The 21,108-nt window shown below is 51.9% G+C and overlaps 2 protein-coding genes across 2 annotated transcripts in view; one reads left to right on the top strand and one right to left on the bottom strand.

The window, feature by feature from the left end:
• The window catches only part of MROH1 (maestro heat like repeat family member 1), a 120,628-nt gene extending 108,652 nt beyond the window's left edge, over positions 1–11,976 (top strand). The window contains exons 26-30 of the mRNA XM_053945932.1: positions 1,047–1,199; positions 1,284–1,418; positions 4,400–4,502; positions 8,829–8,894; positions 11,802–11,976. Of these exons, the coding sequence (XP_053801907.1) occupies positions 1,047–1,199; positions 1,284–1,418; positions 4,400–4,502; positions 8,829–8,894; positions 11,802–11,887 (543 nt within the window). The 3' untranslated portion in view covers positions 11,888–11,976. The remainder of the gene's footprint in view (positions 1–1,046; positions 1,200–1,283; positions 1,419–4,399; positions 4,503–8,828; positions 8,895–11,801) is intronic.
• A 3,001-nt stretch (positions 11,977–14,977) lies between these two features.
• Positions 14,978–21,108, bottom strand: part of BOP1 (BOP1 ribosomal biogenesis factor) — a 106,431-nt gene continuing 100,300 nt past the window's right edge. The window contains exons 15-16 of the mRNA XM_053943191.1: positions 19,654–19,761; positions 14,978–15,402 (exon numbers count right to left, since the gene is read on the bottom strand). Coding sequence (XP_053799166.1) covers positions 15,249–15,402; positions 19,654–19,761 — 262 coding nt within the window. The 3' untranslated portion in view covers positions 14,978–15,248. The remainder of the gene's footprint in view (positions 15,403–19,653; positions 19,762–21,108) is intronic.

Raw genomic sequence — 21,108 nt, 5'->3', positions numbered from 1 at the left:
CAGGATTGTCCCACTGGGATTGGTCCATTGGGATTGTCCCACTGGAATTGTCACACTGGGATTGGTCCATTGGGATTTTCCCATTGGGATGGTCCCATTGGAATTGTCCCATTGGGATTGGTCCATTGGAATTTTTCCCACTGGAATTGTCTCGTTGGGTTTGTCCCATTGGAATTGTCCAGTTGAAATTGTTCCCACTGGGATTGGCCCTTTGGGATTTTCCCACTGGGATTGTCCCATTGGGATTTTCCTTGGGATTCTTCCATTGGGATTTTCCTCCTGGGATTGTCCCATCGGGATTGGTCCATTGGGATTTTCCCATTGGGATTGGAGTTTTCCCACTGGAATTGTCCCATTGGAATTGTCCAATTGGAATTGTCCCACTGGGATTGGTCCTTTGGGATTTTCCCACTGGAATTGTCCCATCGGGATTGGTCCATTGGAATTTTCGCATTGGGAATTTTCCCATTGGGATTTTCCCACTGGGATTGGCCCAAGGGGATTGGTCCATTGGAATTGCCACACTGGGATCATCCCATTGGGATGGGCCCACTGGAATTGTCCCATTGGGATTGTCCAGCTGGAATTGTCCTACTGGGATTGTTCCATTAGGATCATCCTATTGGAATTGTCCCATCGGAATTGTCCCACTGGGATTTTCCCATTGGGATTTTCCCATTGGGATTGTCCCACTGGGATTGTCCCCTGGTGCTTGGGACAATGGGAATGGTGGGATCACAGGACGGGGATTTTGGGATCACAGGACAGGCATCTCGATCACGGGATGGGAATTTTGGGATCCCAGGATGGGAATGGTGGGATCAGAGGACGGGATCTCGATCACGGGATGGGAATGGTGGGATCAGAGGACGGGAATTTTGGGATCACAGGATGGGAATTTTGCGATCTCAGGATGGGAATTTCGGGATCAGAGGACAGGATCTCGATCACGGGATGGGAATGGCGATTTTGGGATTTTGGGATCCCGGGGTGGGATCTATGGGATTTCCCCCCCCCATGATTCCCGTTTTTCCCCGTGTTCCCAGGAAGACGCGGAGCTCCGGCACTCGTCCATCGTCCTCTTCGGGAACCTGTCCCGCTTCCGCCGCGCCGACTCCGAGGTTTTCTCGGAGCAGATCCTCAACGGGCTCGTGACGCTCCTGCTGCACCTGCAGGACCCGCAGCCCGACGTGGTCAAGGTGGGATTTCCCGGGAATTCCGGGGGATTCCCGGGGGCTCGGGGGATCCCCCGTGCCGAATTCCCGGCGTTCCCGGTTTTCCAGGCGTGCAAGTTCGCGCTGCGGATGTGCGGGCCCAGCCTGGGCTGCGAGGAGCTCCGGGAAATGTTCGGGAATCACCTGCGGGAGGAGCGGGGGCTGCACTACGGGGAGTTCATCAACGACGTCTGCAAGTTCCTGGTGGGACATCGCTGGGACATCATCGGGATATCATCGGGATATTGGGATTGGAACGTTGGGATATTGGGACATTGGGATATTGGGACACTGGGATGTTGGGATATTGGGATATTGGGATTTGGGGATGTGCGGGGGCTGCACTACGGGGAGTTCATCAACGACGTCTGCAAGTTCCTGGTGGGACATCGCTGGGATATCATCGGAATATCATCGGGATATCATCGGAATATCATCGGGATATCATTGGGATATCATCGGGATATCATCGGGATATTGGGATTGGAACGTTGGGATATTGGGACATCGAGATATTGGGATATTGGGACGTTGGGACATTGGGATATCAGGATATCGGGATATTGGGACATTGGGATATTGGGACATTGGGATATCAGGATATTGGGATATAGGGACATTGGGACATTGGGATATTGGAATATCGGGACATTGGGATATTGGGATATTGGGGCCTTGGGACATTGGGGCATTGGGATATTGGGATATCGGGATATCACAACATTGAGACATTGGGACATTGGGACATTGGGATATTGGGATATTGGGTTATTGGGACATTGGGATATTGGGACATTGGGACATTGGGATATTGGGATATTGGGATATTGGGACATTGGGACATTGGGATATTGGGATATTGGGATATTGGGATATTGGGACATTGGGATATTGGGATATTGGGACATTGGGACATTGGGATATTGGGATATCGGGATATTGGGATATTGGGATATTGGGACATTGGGATATTGGGACATTGGGATATTGGGATATCACAACATTGAGACATTGGGACAGTGGGACATTGGGATATTGGGACAGTGGGACATTGGGATATTGGGACATTGGGACATTGGGATATTGGGACGTTGGGACATTGGGACATTGGGATATTGGGACGTTGGGACATTGGGACATTGGGATATCGGGACACTGGGATATTGGGATATCGGGACATTGGGATTTAGACACTGGGATTGGGATTGGGAAAGTGGGGATGGGATTTGGATTGTCCCCCGTGGCCCCCATGTCCCCAGTGTCCCTGCTGTCCCCAATGTCCCCGATGCCCCCAGTGTCACCCATGTCCCTCCAATGTCCCCACTGTCCCCACTGTCCCCACTGTCCCCGATGTCCCCAATGTCCCACTGTCCCCCATGTCCCCAGTGTCTCCCATGTCCCTGCTGTCCCCAGCATGCCCTGCTGTCCCCACTGTCCCCAGTGTCCCCACTGTCCCCGCTGTCCCGGATGTCCCCAATGTCCCCACTGTCCCTGCTGTCCCCAGTATCCCCTGCTGTCCCCAGTATCCCCTGCTGTCCCCAGCGTCCCCTCTGTCCCCGCTGTCCCCAATGTCCTCGCTGTCCCCACTATCCCCCATGTCCCCACTGTTCCCCATGTCCCTGCTGTCCCCACTGTCCCCAATGTCCCCGATGCCCCCAGTGTCACCCATGTCCCTCCAATGTCCCCACTGTCCCTGCTGTCCCCAGTATCTCCTGTTGTCCCCAACACTGCCCCCGGGACTGTTATCCCCACTGTCCCGGATGTCCCCACTGTCCCCAGTGTCTCCACTGTCCCCCCTGCCCTACTGTCCCAAATATCCCCACTGTCCCGGATGTCCCCAATGTCCCCCATGTCCCCAGTGTCCCCAATGTCCCCACTGTCCCCACTGTCCCCAATGTCTCCACCCTCCCCACTGTCCCCACTGTCCCCAATGTCCCCACTGTCCCCACTGTCCCCAATTTCCCCACTGTCCCCGCTGTCCCCAACATCCCGACTGTCCCCGATGTCCCCACTGTCCCCAACATCCCGACTGTCCCCGATGTCCCCACTGTCCCCAACGTCCCGACTGTCCCCGATGTCTCCAATGTCCCCACTGTCCCTGCTGTCCCCAGTATCCCCTGCTGTCCCCACTGCCCTGCTGTCCCCAATGTCCCCACTATCCCCCATGTCCCCAATGTCCCCAGTGTCCTTGATGTCCCCAATGTCCCCCATGTCCCCAATGTCCCCACTATCCCCCATGTCCCCAATGTCCCCACTATCCCCCATGTCCCCAATGTCCCCAGTGTCCTTGATGTCCCCAATGTCCCCAATGTCTCCAGTGTCCCCACTGTCCCCAGTGTCCCAAATGTCTCCACTGTCCCCAATGTCCCCCATGTCCCTCCAATGTCCCTACTGTCCCCAATGTTCCCAATGTCCCCAATGTCCCCACTGTCCCTGCTGTCCCCACTATCCCCAATGTCCCCAACATCCCCACTGTCCCAGATGTCCCCACTGTCCCTGCTGTCCCCAATGTCCCTGATGTCCCCACTGTCCCAGATGTCCCCAATGTACCCACTATTCCCCATGTCCCCAATGTCCCCTCTGTCCCTGCTGTCCCCAATGTCCCCAACATCCCCACTGTCCCAGATGTCCCCGATGTCCCCAACATCCCCACTGTCCCAGATGTCCCCGATGTCCCCAACATCCCCACTGTCCCCACTATCCCCAATGTCCCTGATGTCCCCTCTGTCCCCACTGTCCCCCATGTCCCCAATGTCCCCACTGTCCCCGAAGTCCCCAATGTCCCCACTGTCCCTCCTGTCCCCACTATCCCCAATGTCTCCAACATCCCCACTGTCCCAATGTCCCCGCTGTCCCAAACGTCCCCGCTGTCCCCACTATCCCCAATGTCCCTGATGTCCCCTCTGTCCCCAATGTCCCTGATGTCCCCTCTGTCCCCGCTGTCCCCACTATCCCCAATGTCCCTGATGTCCCCTCTGTCCCCACTGTCCCCAACATCCCTGCTGTCCCAGATGTCCCCAATGTCCCCACTGTCCCCCATGTCCCCAAAGTCCCCAAAGTCCCCAACGTCACCGCTGTCCCCACTATCCCCAATGTCCCTGATGTCCCCTCTGTCCCCGCTGTCCCCACTGTCCCCAATGTCCCTGATGTCCCCGCTGTCCCCAATGTCCCCGCTGTCCCCGCAGATGCGCAGCCACCCCGCGCTGCTGGGCCGCCTCATCTCCACCAACCTCTTCTACTTCAAGAGCCCCTGGCGGGAGCTGCGGGCGGCGGCGGCCATGTCCGTCGGTGAGGGACGGGGACACCGCGGTGGCCTTGGTCACCGGGGCTGGCCTCACCCACGGCGGTCCCCAAGGGGGCTTGGGGCTGGGGCTGGGTGGTTTCGGATGATTTCGGGGGTAATTCAGAAGGTTTTGGGGTCTCTGGTGACCCGGTTCTGTCACCTCCTGGGGTCCCAGTGGTGGCTTTTGTCACCAGGAGGTGACATCGGCCCTGGAGTTCCCAAGGGGGTTTTGGATGGGGCTTTGATGTTTTGGGTGATTTTTGGGGAAATTTTGCAGGTTTTGGGGTCTCTGGTGACCCCAATCTTGTCCCCCAGTGGACTCAGGTCCTGTCAACTCTTGGGGTCACCACAGTGGCCTTTGTCACCAGGGGGTGACATCGCTTCTGAAGGTCCCTGAGGGGCTGGTTTTGGGTGGTTTTAGGGCATTTTGGGGGGATTTTGGGGTCCCTGATGATCCCAAAGTTGTCCCCGGGTGGACTCAGGTCCTGGCCCCCTTGGGGTTACAGGGGTGGCTTTTGTCACCGGGGGGTGACATCAATCCTGGAGGTCCCCAGGGGTTTTTTTTGGCTGGTTTTGGTGGTTTTGGGGTGATCATGGATGATTTTTGAGGGAATTCTGAAGGTTTTGGGGTCCCTGGTCACTGCGGTCCTGTTCCCTCTGGTCCACCTTGGGGTCCCAGTGGTGGCTTTTGTCACCAGGGGGGTGACATCAGCCCTGGAGGTTCCCAAGGGGGTTTTGGATGGGGCTTTGCTGTTTTGGGTGATTTTGGATGATTTTTGGGGTAATTTTGCAGGTTTTGGGGTCCCTGGTGACCCCAATCTTGTGCCCAAGTGGACTCAGGTCCTGTCACCTCTTGGGGTCACCACAGGGGTGGCTTTTGTCACCGGGGGGGTGACATCAATCCTGGAGCTCCCCAAGGGGTTTTGGGGCTGGTTTTGGGTGGTTTTAGGACATTTTGGGGTGGTTTTGGTTTTTTTTTGGGGGGGAATCTTGGGGTCTCTGGTGACCCCCAGTCCTGTCCCCAGCTGGTCCCTGGTCCTGTCACCTCCTGGGGTCCCAGGGGTGGCTTTTGTCACCAGGAGGTGACATCAGCCCTGGAGGTCCCCAAGGGGATTTTGGATGGGGCTTCACTGTTTTGGGTGATTTTTGGGGTAATTTTGCAGGTTTTGGGGTCCCTGGGGATCCCAATCTTATCCCTTGGTGGACTCAGGTGTCCCCTCTTGGGGTCCCAGTGGTGGCTTTTGTCACCAGGAGGTGACATCAGCCCTGGAGGTTCCAAGGGGTTTTTGGATGGGGCTTCACTGTTTTGGGTGATTTTGGATGATTTTTGGGGTAATTTTGCAGGTTTTGGGGTCCCTGGTGACCCCAATCTTGTCCCCAGGTGGACTCAGGTCCTGTCCACTCCTGGGGTCACCACAGTGGTGGCTTTTGTCACCGGGGGGTGACATCGGCCCTGGAGCTCCCCAAGGGGTTTTGGGGCTGGTTTTGGGTGGTTTTAGGACATTTTGGGGTGGTTTGGGGTTTTTTTTGGGGGGGAATCTTGGGGTCTCTGGTGACCCCCAGTCCTGTCCCCAGCTGGTCCCTGGTCCTGTCACCTCCTGGGGTCCCAGGGGTGGCTTTTGTCACCAGGAGGTGACATCAGCCCTGGAGGTCCCCAAGGGGTTTTTGGATGGGGCTTCGCTGTTTTGGGTGATTTTGGATGATTTTTGGGGTAATTTTGCAGGTTTTGGGGTCCCTGGTGACCCCAATCTTGTCCCCAGCTGGTCCCTGGTCCTGTCACCTCCTGGGGTCCCAGTGGTGGCTTTTGTCACCAGGGGGTGACATCAGCCCTGGAGGTTCCCAAGGGGGTTTGGATGGGGCTTTGATGTTTTGGGTGAATTTTGGGTTAATTTTGCAGGTTTTGGGGTCCCTGGGGATCCCAATCTTATCCCTTGGTGGACTCAGGTGTCCCCTCTTGGGGTCCCAGTGGTGGCTTTTGTCACCAGGAGGTGACATCAGCCCTGGAGGTTCCAAGGGGTTTTTGGATGGGGTTTTGTTGTTTTGAGTGATTTTGGATGATTTTTGGGGTAATTTTGCAGGTTTTGGGGTCCCTGGTGACCCCAATCTTGTGCCCAAGTGGACTCAGGTCCTGTCACCTCCTGGGGTCCCAGTGGTGGCTTTTGTCACCAGGAGGTGACATCGGCCCTGGAGTTCCCAAGGGGGTTTTGGATGGGGCTTCGATGTTTTGGGTGAATTTTGGGTTAATTTTGAAGGTTTTGGGGTCCCTGGTGACCCCAATCTTGTCCCCAGGTGGACTCAGGTCCTGGCCTCTCTTGGGGTCACAGTGGTGGCTTTTGTCACCAGGGGGTGACATCAATCCTGGAGCTCCCCAAGGGGTTTTGGGGCTGGTTTTGGGTGGTTTTAGGACATTTTGGGGTGGTTTGGGGTTTTTTTTTGGGGGGGAATCTTGGGGTCTCTGGTGACCCCCAGTCCTGTCCCCAGCTGGTCCCTGGTCCTGTCACCTCCTGGGGTCCCAGGGGTGGCTTTTGTCACCAGGAGGTGACATCAGCCCTGGAGGTCCCCAAGGGGTTTTTGGATGGGGCTTCGCTGTTTTGGGTGATTTTGGATGATTTTGGGGTAATTTTGCAGGTTTTGGGGTCCCTGGTGACCCCAATCTTGTCCCCAGGTGGACTCAGGTCCTGTCACCTCCTGGGGTCCCAGTGGTGGCTTTTGTCACCAGGGGGTGACATCGGCCCTGGAGGTTCCCAAGGGGGTTTGGATGGGGCTTTGCTGTTTTGGGTGAATTTTGGGTTAATTTTGAAGGTTTTGGGGTCCCTGGGGATCCCAATCTTATCCCCAGGTGGACACAGGTCCTGGCCCCTCTTGGGGTCACCACAGGGGTGGCTTTTGTCACCAGGGGGTGACATCAATCCTGGAGGTCCCCAAGGGGTTTTGGGGCTGGTTTTGGGTGGTTTTAGGACATTTTGGGGGTATTTTGGGGTCCCTGGTGACCCCAATTTTATCCCCAGGTGGACTCAGGTCCTGTCCCCTCTTGGGGTCACCACAGGGGTGGCTTTTGTCACCAGGGGGGTGACATCAGCCCTGGAGGTTCCCAAGGGGATTTTAGGTGGGGTTTTGTTGTTTTGGGTGATTTTTGATGATTTTTGGGGTAATTTTGAAGGTTTTGGGGTCTCTGGTGACCCCAATCTTGTGCCCAGGTGGACTCAGGTCCTGTCAACTCTTGGGGTCCCAGGGGTGGCTTTTGTCACCAGGAGGTGACATCAGCCCTGGAGGTTCCAAGGGGTTTTTGGATGGGGCTTCGTTGTTTTGAGTGATTTTGGATGATTTTTGGGGTAATTTTGCAGGTTTTGGGGTCCCTGGTGACCCCAATCTTGTGCCCAAGTGGACTCAGGTCCTGTCACCTCTTGGGGTCACCACAGGGGTGGCTTTTGTCACCGGGGGGGTGACATCAATCCTGGAGCTCCCCAAGGGGTTTTGGGGCTGGTTTTGGGTGGTTTTAGGACATTTTGGGGTGGTTTGGGGTTTTTTTTGGGGGGGAATCTTGGGGTCTCTGGTGACCCCCAGTCCTGTCCCCAGCTGGTCCCTGGTCCTGTCACCTCCTGGGGTCCCAGTGGTGGCTTTTGTCACCAGGGGGTGACATCGGCCCTGGAGGTTCCAAGGGGTTTTTGGATGGGGCTTTGCTGTTTTGGGTGAATTTTGGGTTAATTTTGAAGGTTTTGGGGTCCCTGGGGATCCCAATCTTATCCCCAGGTGGACTCAGGTCCTGGCCCCTCTTGGGGTCACCACAGGGGTGGCTTTTGTCACCAGGGGTGTGACATCAATCCTGGAGGTTCCCAAGGGGATTTTAGGTGGGGTTTTGTTGTTTTGGGTGATTTTGGATGATTTTTGGGGTAATTTTGCAGGTTTTGGGGTCCCTGGGGATCCCAATCTTATCCCTTGGTGGACTCAGGTGTCCCCTCCTGGGGTCCCAGTGGTGGCTTTTGTCACCAGGAGGTGACATCAGCCCTGGAGGTCCCCAAGGGGTTTTTGGATGGGGCTTCGCTGTTTTGGGTGATTTTGGATGATTTTTGGGGTAATTTTGCAGTTTTTGGGGTCCCTGGGGATCCCAATCTTGTCCCCAGGCAGACTCAGGTGTCCCCTCCTGGGGTCACCACAGGGGTGGCTTTTGTCACCAGGGGGGTGACATCGGCCCTGGGGGGATTTTGAGCGGTTTTTGTTCGGTTTGGGGATATTTTGATGGAGGTTTTTTTTTTTTGGGGGGGGGGGATAATTTTGGGGTTTTTAGGGAATATTCCCATCCCAAAATTCCCTGATCCCGAAATTCCCTCCAGGATTCCTGGTGCTCCACATGGACGAGGAGCAGGGCCAGCAGGTGGACCTGGACCAGCTCATCTCCGGTGAGTGGCAATTCCCGAATTCCCAACTTTTAACAGAAAAAAATCAACATTTTGTAGCATCTGAACTTCAATTTTGGGGAAAATCCTGTCTTTTTGGGGCCGAATTCCTCATTTTTAGGGAAAAAAAAAAAACCCAAAATATAATTTTTAAGACCTAAACTTCAATTTACAGGGCCAAATTCCTCGGTTTTAGGGCAAAATTCCATTTTTTAGGATCTCAACTTTCATTTTTTTGGGGGAATCCCACATTTTTAGGACCAAGTTCCTCATTTTTAGGGAAAATATTCCCATTTTTAGGATCTGAACTTTCTTTTTATTTTTTTTTTTTTAATCCCACATTTTTAGGGCAAATTTTCCATTTTTAAAATGTAAACTTCAATCTTTTATGGCCAAATTCAATTTTTCAGGTCAGAAAACTTTGGAAAGTTTCCTAAACTGTCTTTTTTGGGGGGAAATCCCACATTTTTAGGGCCAAATTCCTAATTTTTTTTGCAAAATCCCGTTCTCACGATCTAAACTCTCATTTCTGGGGAAAAGCCCATATTTTTAGGGCCAACCCCCCCATTTTTAGGGGAAAAAAAATAACATTCTTAGGAAAAAAAAACCTACATTTTATAGGATTTAAACTTCAATTTTTGGGACAACCAACCTCTCATTTTTAGGGCAAAATTCCTCATTTTTAAGGAAAAAAAATCTCACTTTTAGGGAAAAAATCCTATTTTTCAAGCCAAAATTCCTCATTTTAAGGGGAAAAAAATTCCCATTTTTAGAAAGAAAATCCCCTTTTCAGCCCAAAATTCCTCATTTTTTTAGGGGAAAAACAATCCCATTTTTAGGGGAAAAAAACCCTATTTTTCAGGTCAAAATTGCTGATTTTTCGGGCTGTTGGGATTTTGGGGTCGGAACTGGGGGATTTGGTGCCCGGAGGGACCCGAACCTCCCGGGAAGGGCCCTCTTGGATCCCCGGCAGCGGGATGAGGTCACTTTTTTGGATTTCAGGGATTTTTTCCCTCTCACCGCTGACCTCATCCCGTGGAGCCGAGCCCGGAAAATTCCCGAGCTTTCCAAGGGAGCCGCAAAAAACTCTAAAAAAGGGAAAAAGTCGCTTTTCCGTCGGCTCCGAGGGCCCTTCCAGGAGAAAAGGGGGGAGGCGGAATTCGCCCGGAATTCGGGGAATTTTTTGGGATCCTGGCAGGGGGCTCCGATCCCAACGGGAACGAGGGAAAATCCCGAGGAATGCGGGATAAACAAGGGAAAAACTTGGGGGAAAAAAACCCTGGATGCGTTCCCGGCTCCCGGGAGCTGCTCCAGGATTTGGGAATGGGGGTTGGGAGAGGTTTGGCCGGGAAAATCCCGTGGGATCCGCTCCCAATCCAGCCCCAAATTCCCGGGATCAAAGGGGCCCGAGGCTTTACTTCTAATTTTAATTTTTTGGGATCATCCCAAACCTTTCATTTTAATTTTAGGCTTTTTGGGATCATCCCGAGCCTCTCCTTTACATTTTTTTTTGGGGGATCATCCAGAGCCTTTGCTTTTCATTTTAGGGTTTTTTGGGATCATCACAAACATTGAATTTTAATTTTTTGGGATCATCCTGCACCTTTAATTTTTAGGTTTTTTGGGATCATCCCAAGCCTTTACTTTTGATTTATTTGGGATCATCATGAATATTCCATAATTTTAATTTTTCTTGGGATCATACTGAGCCTTTGATTTGAATATTCTGGGATCATTCCCAAGCCTTGATTTTTTATTTTTTTGGATCACCCCGAGCCTTTCATTTATTTCATTCCAATTTTTGCTCTACCCACCAAAAAAAAAAAAAAAAAAAAAAAAAAAAAAAAAAATTCCTGGGACAAACAGGGAGAAAGAAGGAGCTGAGCTGGGAAAATCCCAAATTTTCCTCCCTTTTTATCCCACTTTTCTCCCACCAGAACCTTTCCCTGTCAGTCCTCAAATCCTGGATAACTATAGGAATGAAATCCTCATTTTTTTGGGAAAATAATCCATAAAAATTCCCCCGGATCCAGCAAATCCAGCAGGACTGGGAAATCTGGGATGGGGGGATTGGAAGTTCCTGGGAGCGCTGGGAATCCGGAGCTGCATTGGGAACGGATCCCACAGGATTTTCCTGACCAAACCTCTCCCAGCCCCCGGTCCCAAATCCTGGAGCGGCTCCTGGGAGCTGGGAACTGATCCGGGGGGAATGCAGCGAAATTCCAGTGGGAATCCAGCGGGAATATGGTGGGAGAAAAGTGGGAATGTGGTGGGAATAAAGCGGGAATCCAGTGGGAACGCCATGGGAATAATGGGAATGCCATGGGAATATGGTGGGAATCCCTGGGAATTCCTGGAGTTTCCATGGCCATATCCCAGGCTGGGGCATCTCGATCTTGATCCTGATCCCGATCCCATCCCAATCCCAATCCCAAACCTGATTCTGATCCTGATCCCAATCCTGACCTTGATCCCGATCCTGACCTTGATCCCGATCCTGACCTTGATCCTGATCCTGATCCCAGTCCTGATCCTGATCCTGACTCCAGTCCTGATCCTGATCTTGATCCCAACCCTGATCCCGATCGTGACCCCAATTCTGATCCCGATCCTGATCCCAATCCCTGTCCTGATCCTGATCCCAATCCTGATCCTGATCTTGATTCCGACCCTGATCCCAATCGTGACCCCAGTTCTGATCCCGATCCCGATCCCGATGCCAGTCCTGATCCTGATCCCCATCCTCATCCCAATCCCGATCTTGATCCTCATGCTGATCCCAGTCCTGATCCTGACCCCGATTCTGGTCCTGATCCCAATCCCAATCCTGACCCTCATCCCAATCCTGACCCTCATCCCGATCCCGATCCCGATCTGGATCCTGACCCCATCCCTGCTGTGCCGTTCCAGCCCTGAAGCTGCTGCTGAAGGATCCCGTTCCCGCCGTGCGGATCAAGGCGGCCGAGACCCTGGGACGCCTCGTGCGCCTCCTCTGAATCCCGGAATTCCTGCAGTTCCTGGGAATTCCCAGCTCCGAGACCCTGGGACGCCTCATCCACCTCCTCTGAATCCTGGAATTCCTGGGAATTCCCAGCTCCGAGACCCTGGGACGCCTCATCCACCTCCTCTGAATCCTGGAATTCCTGGGAATTCCCAACTCCGAGACCCTGGGACGCCTCATCCACCTCCTCTGAATCCTGGAATTCCTGGGAATTCCCAGCTCCGAGACCCTGGGACGCCTCATCCACCTCCTCTGAATCCTGGAATTCCTGGGAATTCCCAGCTCCGAGACCCTGGGACGCCTCATCCACCTCCTCTGAATCCCAGAATTCCTGGGAATTCCCGGCTCTGCTCAGCAATACCCCGAGGGATCCCAATCCAATCCCCGAGGGATCCCAACCCATGGGAAAAGTCTTCCTGCACCTTCATCCTCGGGAATGCTGGCGCCTTCCCAGATATGGGGACAAAAATGGGAAAACGGCCGGGATTTGGGATGGGATCCGGCTGCGGCATCCCGGGATCTGGATGGAGCCCAATCCCGCCCCTCCAGCTGCTTCCCGATGATCCGGGATCCATTCCCACCCCTCCACCCCCCCAATCCCACTCTGCTGCTTCCCGGTGGGTAATGGGATCCGTTCCCAAAATTCCCGCCCGGAAAACCCCCCCCTGTACAGAGACCTATTTTTAAATAAAGCTTTTGGCTCCCGATCCCGCTCTGGAATTCCGGGATTCCTCAGGATCTGGGGGATGGGAAGGGGGCATCCCACCTGTGTCTCCATGAGGAGGATCCAGGGGTTCTTCTCACCCTCTTATCCGGAGGGAAAACCTTGGAATTTCCCGGCTGGTCCTGCCCCGTTTCTGTCCCACCTTTGGTTTTTCCTTTGGGATCCCGGTCCAGATCCCAGTCCAGATCCTGTTCCAGGTCTGGTCCAGATTCTATTGCAGTTGCTATTCCAGATCCTATCCCAAATCTCATCCCAGATCCTATTCCTGATCCCATTCCAGATCCTATCCCAAATCTCATCCCAGATCCTATTCCTGATCCCAGTCCAGATCCTGTTCCAGGTCTGGTCCAGATTCTATTGCAGTTGCTATTCCAGATCCCATTCCAGATCCTATCCCAAATCCCATCCCAGATCCTATTCCTGATCCCAGTCCAGATCCTATTCCAATTCCTATTTCAGATCCCAGTCCAAATCCTATCCCAAATCCCATCCCAGATCCTATTCCAGGTCTGGTCCAGATCCTATTCCAATTCTTATTCCAGATCCTATCCCAAATCTCATCCCAGATCCTATTCCAGGTCTGGTCCAGATCCTATTCCAGATCCCAGTCCAGATCCTATCCCAAATCCTATCCCAAATCCCATCCCAGATCCTATTCCAGGTCTGGTCCAGATCCTATTCCAATTCCTATTGCAGATCCCAGTCCAGATCCTATCCCAAATCCCATCCCAGATCCTATTCCAGGTCTGGTCCAGATCCTATTCCAGATCCCAATCCAGATCCTATCCCAGGTCTGGTCCAGATCCTATCCCAAATCCCATCCCAGATCCTATTCCTGATCCCAGTCCAGATCCTATTCCAATTCCTATTCAAGATCCCAATCCAGATCCTATCCCAAATCCCATCCCAGATCCTATTCCAGGTCTGGTCCAGATCCTATTCCAATTCTTATTTCAGATCCCAGTCCAGATCCTATTCCAGATCCCAGTCCAGATCCTATCCCAAATCCCATCCCAGATCCTATTCCAATTCCTATTTCAGATCCCAGTCCAGATCCTATTCCAATTCCTATTCCAGATCCTATCCCAAATCCCATCCCAGATCCTATTCCAATTCCTATTTCAGATCCCAGTCCAGATCCTATTCCAGATTCCATTCCACATCATTTTCCAGGTCCCATTCCTGGTCCCATTCCAGACCCAACTCCAGCTCCTATTCCGGGTCCTGCTCCCTCCCAGGGATCCTTTTTTTGGGATATCCCAGATGCAGGGAATCCCATTTTCCATCCTTCTGCCATTCCCTGCCTGTCTCACCCCTTTCCCTCTGCCCGGGGTGGGTCTGGATATCCCTGGAATATCCCTGGAAAGCCCTGGGAAGCTCCTGGGAATGCCAGCTGGGAGCTCCCAATGGGATTGATGGGGATCCCACCCCTTCCCCAGTTTGAGGCCAAGTTGGGAATTCAGGACACAAAGAGCCGGGATTGTATCCCAAAAAATCTTTCATTGAGCCCTGGGAATTCTGATCCTGGCAGATCGTGGGAATGCTGAGTGTAGGGAATGTGGGGATGGGATTGGGATGGGGAGCCCCAGGAATGTGGGAATTGGGATGGGAATGGGGATATGGAGGGATGTGGGAATGGGAACATCGGGGAATTCAGCACACGAAGAGCCTGGGACCGTATCCCAAAAAAGCCTTTACTGAGCGCTGGGAATTCCGCAGGCGGCGGGATCCGCTGGATCCCGCTGGATCCGGGGAACGTCAGGTGTAGGGAACGTGGGATACAGAGATGTGGGAATGGGAACATCGGGGAATTCAGCAAATGAAGACCTCAGGACCGTATCCCAAAAAAGCCTTTATTGAGGGCGGTGAATTCCGCAGGCGGCGGATTCTGTTGGATCCTGCTGGATCCCGTTGGATCCCGGTGGGCAGCTCAGGTGTTTGAAATGTGGGATACAGAGATGTGGGAATGGGAACACTGGGGAATTCAGCACACGAAGACCGCGGCACCGTATCCCAAAGAAGCCTTTATTGGGGGCGGTGAATTCCGCAGGCGGCGGATCCCACTGGATCCTGCTGGATTCTGTGGATCTCGGCGGATCCCTGCGGGCGGCTCAGGTGTAGGGAACGTGGGATACAGAGATGTGGGAATGGGAACATCGTGGAATTCAGCACACAAAGACCCCGGCACCGTATCCCAAAGAAGCCTTTATTGAGTGCAGTGAATTCCGCAGGCGGCGGATCCCGCTGGATCCCAGCGGATCCCGTTGGATCCCGGCAGATTCCCACGGGGAATGTCAGGGGTAGGGAATGTGGGGATGGGAATGGGAACACTGGGGAATTCAGCACACAAAGACCCCGGCACCGTATCCCAAAGAAGCCTTTATTGAGTGCGGTGAATTCCGCAGGCGGCGGATCCCACTGGATCCCGCTGGATTCTGTGGATCTCGGCAGATCCCCGCAGGCAGCTCAGGTGTAAGAAAGGTGGGATAGAGAGATGTGGGAATGGGAACATCGTGGAATTCAGCACACAAAGACCCCGGCACCGTACCCCAAAGAAGCCTTTACTGGGGGCGGTGAATTCCGCAGGCGGCGGATCCCGGCGGATCCCGGTTGGATCCCGGTTGGATCCCGGTCAGGTGTAGAGGCGCACGGTGCCGTCGGCGCCGGAGGAGAAGAGCCAGGGCTGCTGGGGGTGGAAGGCGACGTCGAGGACGCCGAGGTCGAGGCGGGGGCTGTGGCCCTTGAGCACCTTCAGCGGCACCAGCAGCGCGTTCTGCAGCAGGTCGCTGCGGGAATTCACAGCGGGAATTCACACCCGGAACAACGGGAACAACGGGAATTCACACCCGGAACAACGGGCATTCACACCCGGAACAACGGGCATTCACACCGGGAGCAACGGGAACAACGGGAATTCACACCCGGAACACACACCGGGAATACACACCGGGAGCAACGGGAATTCACACCCGGAACAACGGGCATTCACACCGGGAGCAACGGGAACAACGGGAATTCACACCCGGAACAACGGGCATTCACACCGGAACACACACCGGGAATACACACCGGGAATACACACCCGGAACTCACACAACGGGAATACACACCGGGAATTCACAACGGGAATTCACACCCGGAACTCACACCCGGAACTCACACAACGGGAATACACACCGGGAATTCACAACGGGAATTCACACCCGGAACTCACACCCGGAACTCACACAACGGGAATACACACCGGGAATTCACACCCGGAACTCACACAACGGGAATACACACCGGGAATTCACACCCGGAACTCACACAACGGGAATACACACCGGGAATTCACAACGGGAATTCACACAACGGGAATACACACCGGGAATTCACAACGGGAATTCACACAATGGGAATACACACCGGGAATTCACACCGGGAATTCACACCAGGAACAACGGGAACAGCGGGAATACACACCGGGAATTCACATCGGGAATTCACACCGGGAACAACGGGAATTCACACCAGGAACACACACTGGGAACAACGGGAACAACGGGAATTCACACCGGGAACAACAACAATGGGAACAACAGGAACAACGGGCATTCGCACTCGGAATTCCACACTGGGAACAACGGGAACAACCAGAATTCCACACCGGGAAAAACAACAACGGGAACAGCAACGGGAACAACAACTGGAACAACGGGAATTCACACCGGGAACAACAACAAGAACAACAACAGGAACAACAACGGGAACAATGGGAACAATGGGAATTTGCACCGGGAACAATGGGAACAACGGGAATTTGCACCGGGAACAACAACAACGGGAACAACGGGAACAACGGGAATTCGCACCAGGAATTCACACCGGGAACAACGGGAACAATGGGAATTCAACAATGGGAATTCACACTGGGAACAACGGGAATTCACACCGGGAATTCACACTGGGAACAACGGGAATTCAGCAATGGGAATTCTGCAATGGGAACAACAACAACGGGAACAACAACGGGAACAACGGGAATTCACACCGGGAATTCCGCAACGGGAACAAAGGGAACAACGGGAATTCAACAATGGGAATTCACACCGGGAACAACAACAATGGGAACAACGGGAACAACGGGAATTCGCACCGGGAATTCCGCAATGGGAATTCCACATCAGGAACAACGGGAACAACGAGAACAACAGGAATTCCACACCGGGAAAAACAACAACGGGAACAACAACGGGAACAACAACGGGAACAACGGGAATTCGCAGCAGGAATTCAACAACGGGAACAATGGGAACAACGGGAATTCACACCGGAAATTCCATGCTGGGAACAACAACAACGGGAATTCCACACCGGGAACAACAACGGGAACAACAATGGGAACAACGGGAGCGGGAAGGGGAATTCTGACAGCGGGAGCGGGAATTCTGACACTGGGAACAACAGGAACAATGGAAATGGGAATTCTGACACTGGGAACAACGGGAACAACGGGAACAACGGGAACAACGGGAACGGGAATTCTGACACTGGGAATGGGAACTCCAAGAGCGGGAACAGGAATTCTCACAGTGGGAGTGGGAATTCTGACACCGGGAATTCTGACACTGGGAATGGGAACTCCAAAATGGGAATGGGAATTCCGGGAGCGGGACTGGGAACTCCAGGAGTGGGAATGGGAATTCCGGGAGCGGGAATGGGAACTCCAGGAGTGGGAATGGGAATTCCGGGAGCGGGAATGGGAATTCTGACACTGGGAATTCTGACACTGGGAATGTGAATTCTGAATGTGGGAATGTGGACTGGGAATGTGAACACCGGGAATGGGAATTCTGACACTGGGAATGGGAACTCCAACACTGGGAATGGGAATTCCGGGAGCGGGAATGGGAATTCTGACACTGGGAATGGGAACTCCGGGAGTGGGAACGGGAATTCTGACACCAGGAATGGGAAATCCAACACCGGGAATGGGAATGCCAACACTGGGAATGGGAATTCTTACGGCGGGAATGGGAACTCTGGGAGTGGGAATGGGAATTCAGGGAGTGGGAATCTTGTCCGGGTATCTCCAGGATTCCCAACAACTGCCCCAACAGCGCTGCTGCCACCCCAAGGACCCCAGAAAGAGGGATCTGATCCCATAAATCCTGTGGATCCCACAACTCCCACAAATAAATCCATAAATCCCATAAATAAATCCCATTAGTCCCACAAATCCCATAAATACACCCATAAATCCCATAATTCCCATAAATCCCATAAAACCCATAAATAAATCCCAGAATTCCTGTGAATCCCATAAATATGACAAATCCCATAAATAAATCCCTAAATCCCATAAACAAATCCCATTAATCCCATAAATAAATCCCATAATTCCCTTGAATCCCATAAATCTCATAAAACCCATAAATAAATCCCAGAATTCCTGTAAATCCCATAAATAAATCCTGAAATTACCCATAAATGCTGTAAATCCCATAAATAAACCCCACAATTCCCATAAATCCCAGAAACCCCACAAATAAATCCCAGAATTCCGGTGAATCCTGTAAATCACAGAAATAAATCCCGTAATTCCCATAAAACCCACAAATAAACCCTACAAATAAATCCCATAATTCCCATTAATCCCATAAATAAATCCCATAATTCCCATGAATCCCATAAATCTCATAAAACCCATAAATAAATGCCAGAATTCCTGTGAATCCCATAAATCCCATAAATAAACCCCACAATTCCCATAAATCCCAGAAATCCCACAAATAAATCCCAGAATTCCGGTGAATCCTGTAAATCACAGAAATAAATCCCGTAATTCCCATAAATCCCTTAAATCCCTCAAATCCCATAAATATATCCCAGATTTTTGGTGAATCCCATAGATCTGACAAATCCCATAAATAAATCCCGGAATTCCGTGAATCCCATAAATAAACCCCACAATTCCCATAAATCCCATAAATCCCACAAATAAATCCCAGAATTCTGGTGAATCCTGTAAATCACAGAAATAAATCCCGTAATTCCCATGAATCCCATAAATCCCATAAATCCCATAAATACATCCCAGATTTTTGGTGAATCCCATAGATCTGACAAATCCCATAAATAAATCCCGGAATTCCCGTGAATCCCATAAATAAACCCCACAATTCCTATAAATCCCACAAATAAATCCCGGAATTCCGGTGAATCCTGTAAATCACAGAAATAAATCCCAGAATTCCCATAAATCCCATAAATCCCTCAAATCCCATAAATATATCCCAGATTTTTGGTGAATCCCATAGATCTGACAAATCCCATAAATAAATCCCGGAATTCCCGTGAATCCCATAAATAAACCCCACAATTCCTATAAATCCCACAAATAAATCCCGGAATTCCGGTGAATCCTGTAAATCACAGAAATAAATCCCAGAATTCCCATAAATCCCATAAATCCCTCAAATCCCATAAATATATCCCAGAATTTTGGTGAATCCCATAGATCTGACAAATCCCATAAATAAATCCCGGAATTCCCGTGAATCCCATAAATAAACCCCACAATTCCTATAAATCCCACAAATAAATCCCGGAATTCCGGTGAATCCTGTAAATCACAGAAATAAATCCCGTAATTCCCATGAATCCCATAAATCCCATAAATCCCATAAATATATCCCAGAATTTTGGTGAATCCCATAGATCTGACAAATCCCATAAATAAATCCCGGAATTCCCGTGAATCCCATAAATAAACCCCACAATTCCTATAAATCCCACAAATAAATCCCGGAATTCCCGTGAATCCTGTAAATCACAGAAATAAATCCCGGAATTCCCATAAATCCCAAAAATCCCACGAATCCCATAAATCCGAGAAATAAATCCCGCAAATCCCATAAACAAACCCCAGAAACCCCACTAATGGATCCCGGAAATGCATCCCTAAATCCCATACATGAATCCCATAAATCCCACAAAGAAATCCCGCGAATCCCACGGAGAAATCCCACAGACAATTCCCGGAATTCCCGTACTTGTAGACCATTCCGTGGCAGACGATGACGGAGCCGTCGTCGGAGCCGGAGGCGAAGAGCGGGTACCGCCGGTGGAACGCCACCGAGCGCACGGCGCGGCGGTGGTGCCTGGAAAAACGGGAATGGGGGCTCGGAAAAACGGGATAAACACCGGGAAAAGCACCGGGATAAACACCGGGATGAACACCGGGATAAACACCGGGATAAACGGGAATCGGGGCTCGGAAAAACGGGATAAACACCGGGAAAAGCACCGGGATAAACACCGGGAAAAACACCGGGATAAACACCGGGATAAACGGGAATCGGGGCTCGGAAAAACGGGATAAACACCGGGAAAAGCACCGGGATAAACACCGGGATGAACACCGGGATAAACACCGGGATAAACGGGAATCGGGGCTCGGAAAAACGGGATAAACACCGGGAAAAGCACCGGGATAAACACCGGGAAAAACACCGGGATAAACACTGGGATAAACGGGAATCGGAGCCCGGGAAAATGGGATAAACACCAGGATAAACACCGGGATAAACACCGGGAAAAACACCAGGATAAACACCGGGAAAAACGGGAATCAGAACACAGGAAAATTGGGAATTAGAGCTCGGAAAAACGGGATAAACACCAGAAAAAACACCGGGATAAACACCAGGAAAAACGGGAATCAGAACATGGGAAAATTGGGAGTTAGAGCTCGGAAAACCAGGATAAACACCGGGATAAACACCAGGATAAACACCGGGAAAAACACCGGGATAAACACCGGGATAAACGGGAATCGGAGCCCGGGAAAATGGGATAAACACCTGGAAAAACACCGGGATAAACACCGGGAAAAACGGGAATCAGAGCCTGGGAAAACGGGAAAAACACCTGGAAAAACACCGGGAAAAACACCGGGAAAAACGGGAATCAGAGCCCAAGAAAACGGGAAAAACACCGGCATAAACACCGGGACGAACACCGGGAAAAACGGGAATCAGAACATGGGAAAACCGGATAAACACCAGGATAAACACCGGCATAAACACCAGGAAAAACGGGAATGGGGGCTCGGAAAAACGGGATAAACACCGGGAAAAGCACCGGGATAAACACCGGGAAAAACACCGGGATAAACACCGGGATAAACGGGAATCGGGGCTCGGAAAAACGGGATAAACACCGGGAAAAGCACCGGGATAAACACCGGGAAAAACACCGGGATAAACACCGGGATAAACGGGAATCGGGGCTCGGGAAAATGGGATAAACACCTGGAAAAATACCGGCATAAACACCGGGAAAAACGGGAATCGGGGCTCGGAAAAACGGGATAAACACCGGGAAAAGCACCGGGATAAACACCGGGATGAACACCGGGATAAACACCGGGATAAACGGGAATCGGAGCCCGGGAAAACGGGATAAACACCTGGAAAAACACCAGCATAAACACCGGGAAAAACGGG

Source organism: Vidua chalybeata, chromosome 1, assembly GCF_026979565.1.
Source record: "Vidua chalybeata isolate OUT-0048 chromosome 1, bVidCha1 merged haplotype, whole genome shotgun sequence".
Classification (NCBI taxonomy): domain Eukaryota; kingdom Metazoa; phylum Chordata; class Aves; order Passeriformes; family Viduidae; genus Vidua; species Vidua chalybeata.
This window is presented reverse-complemented; position numbering and strand designations above follow the sequence as displayed.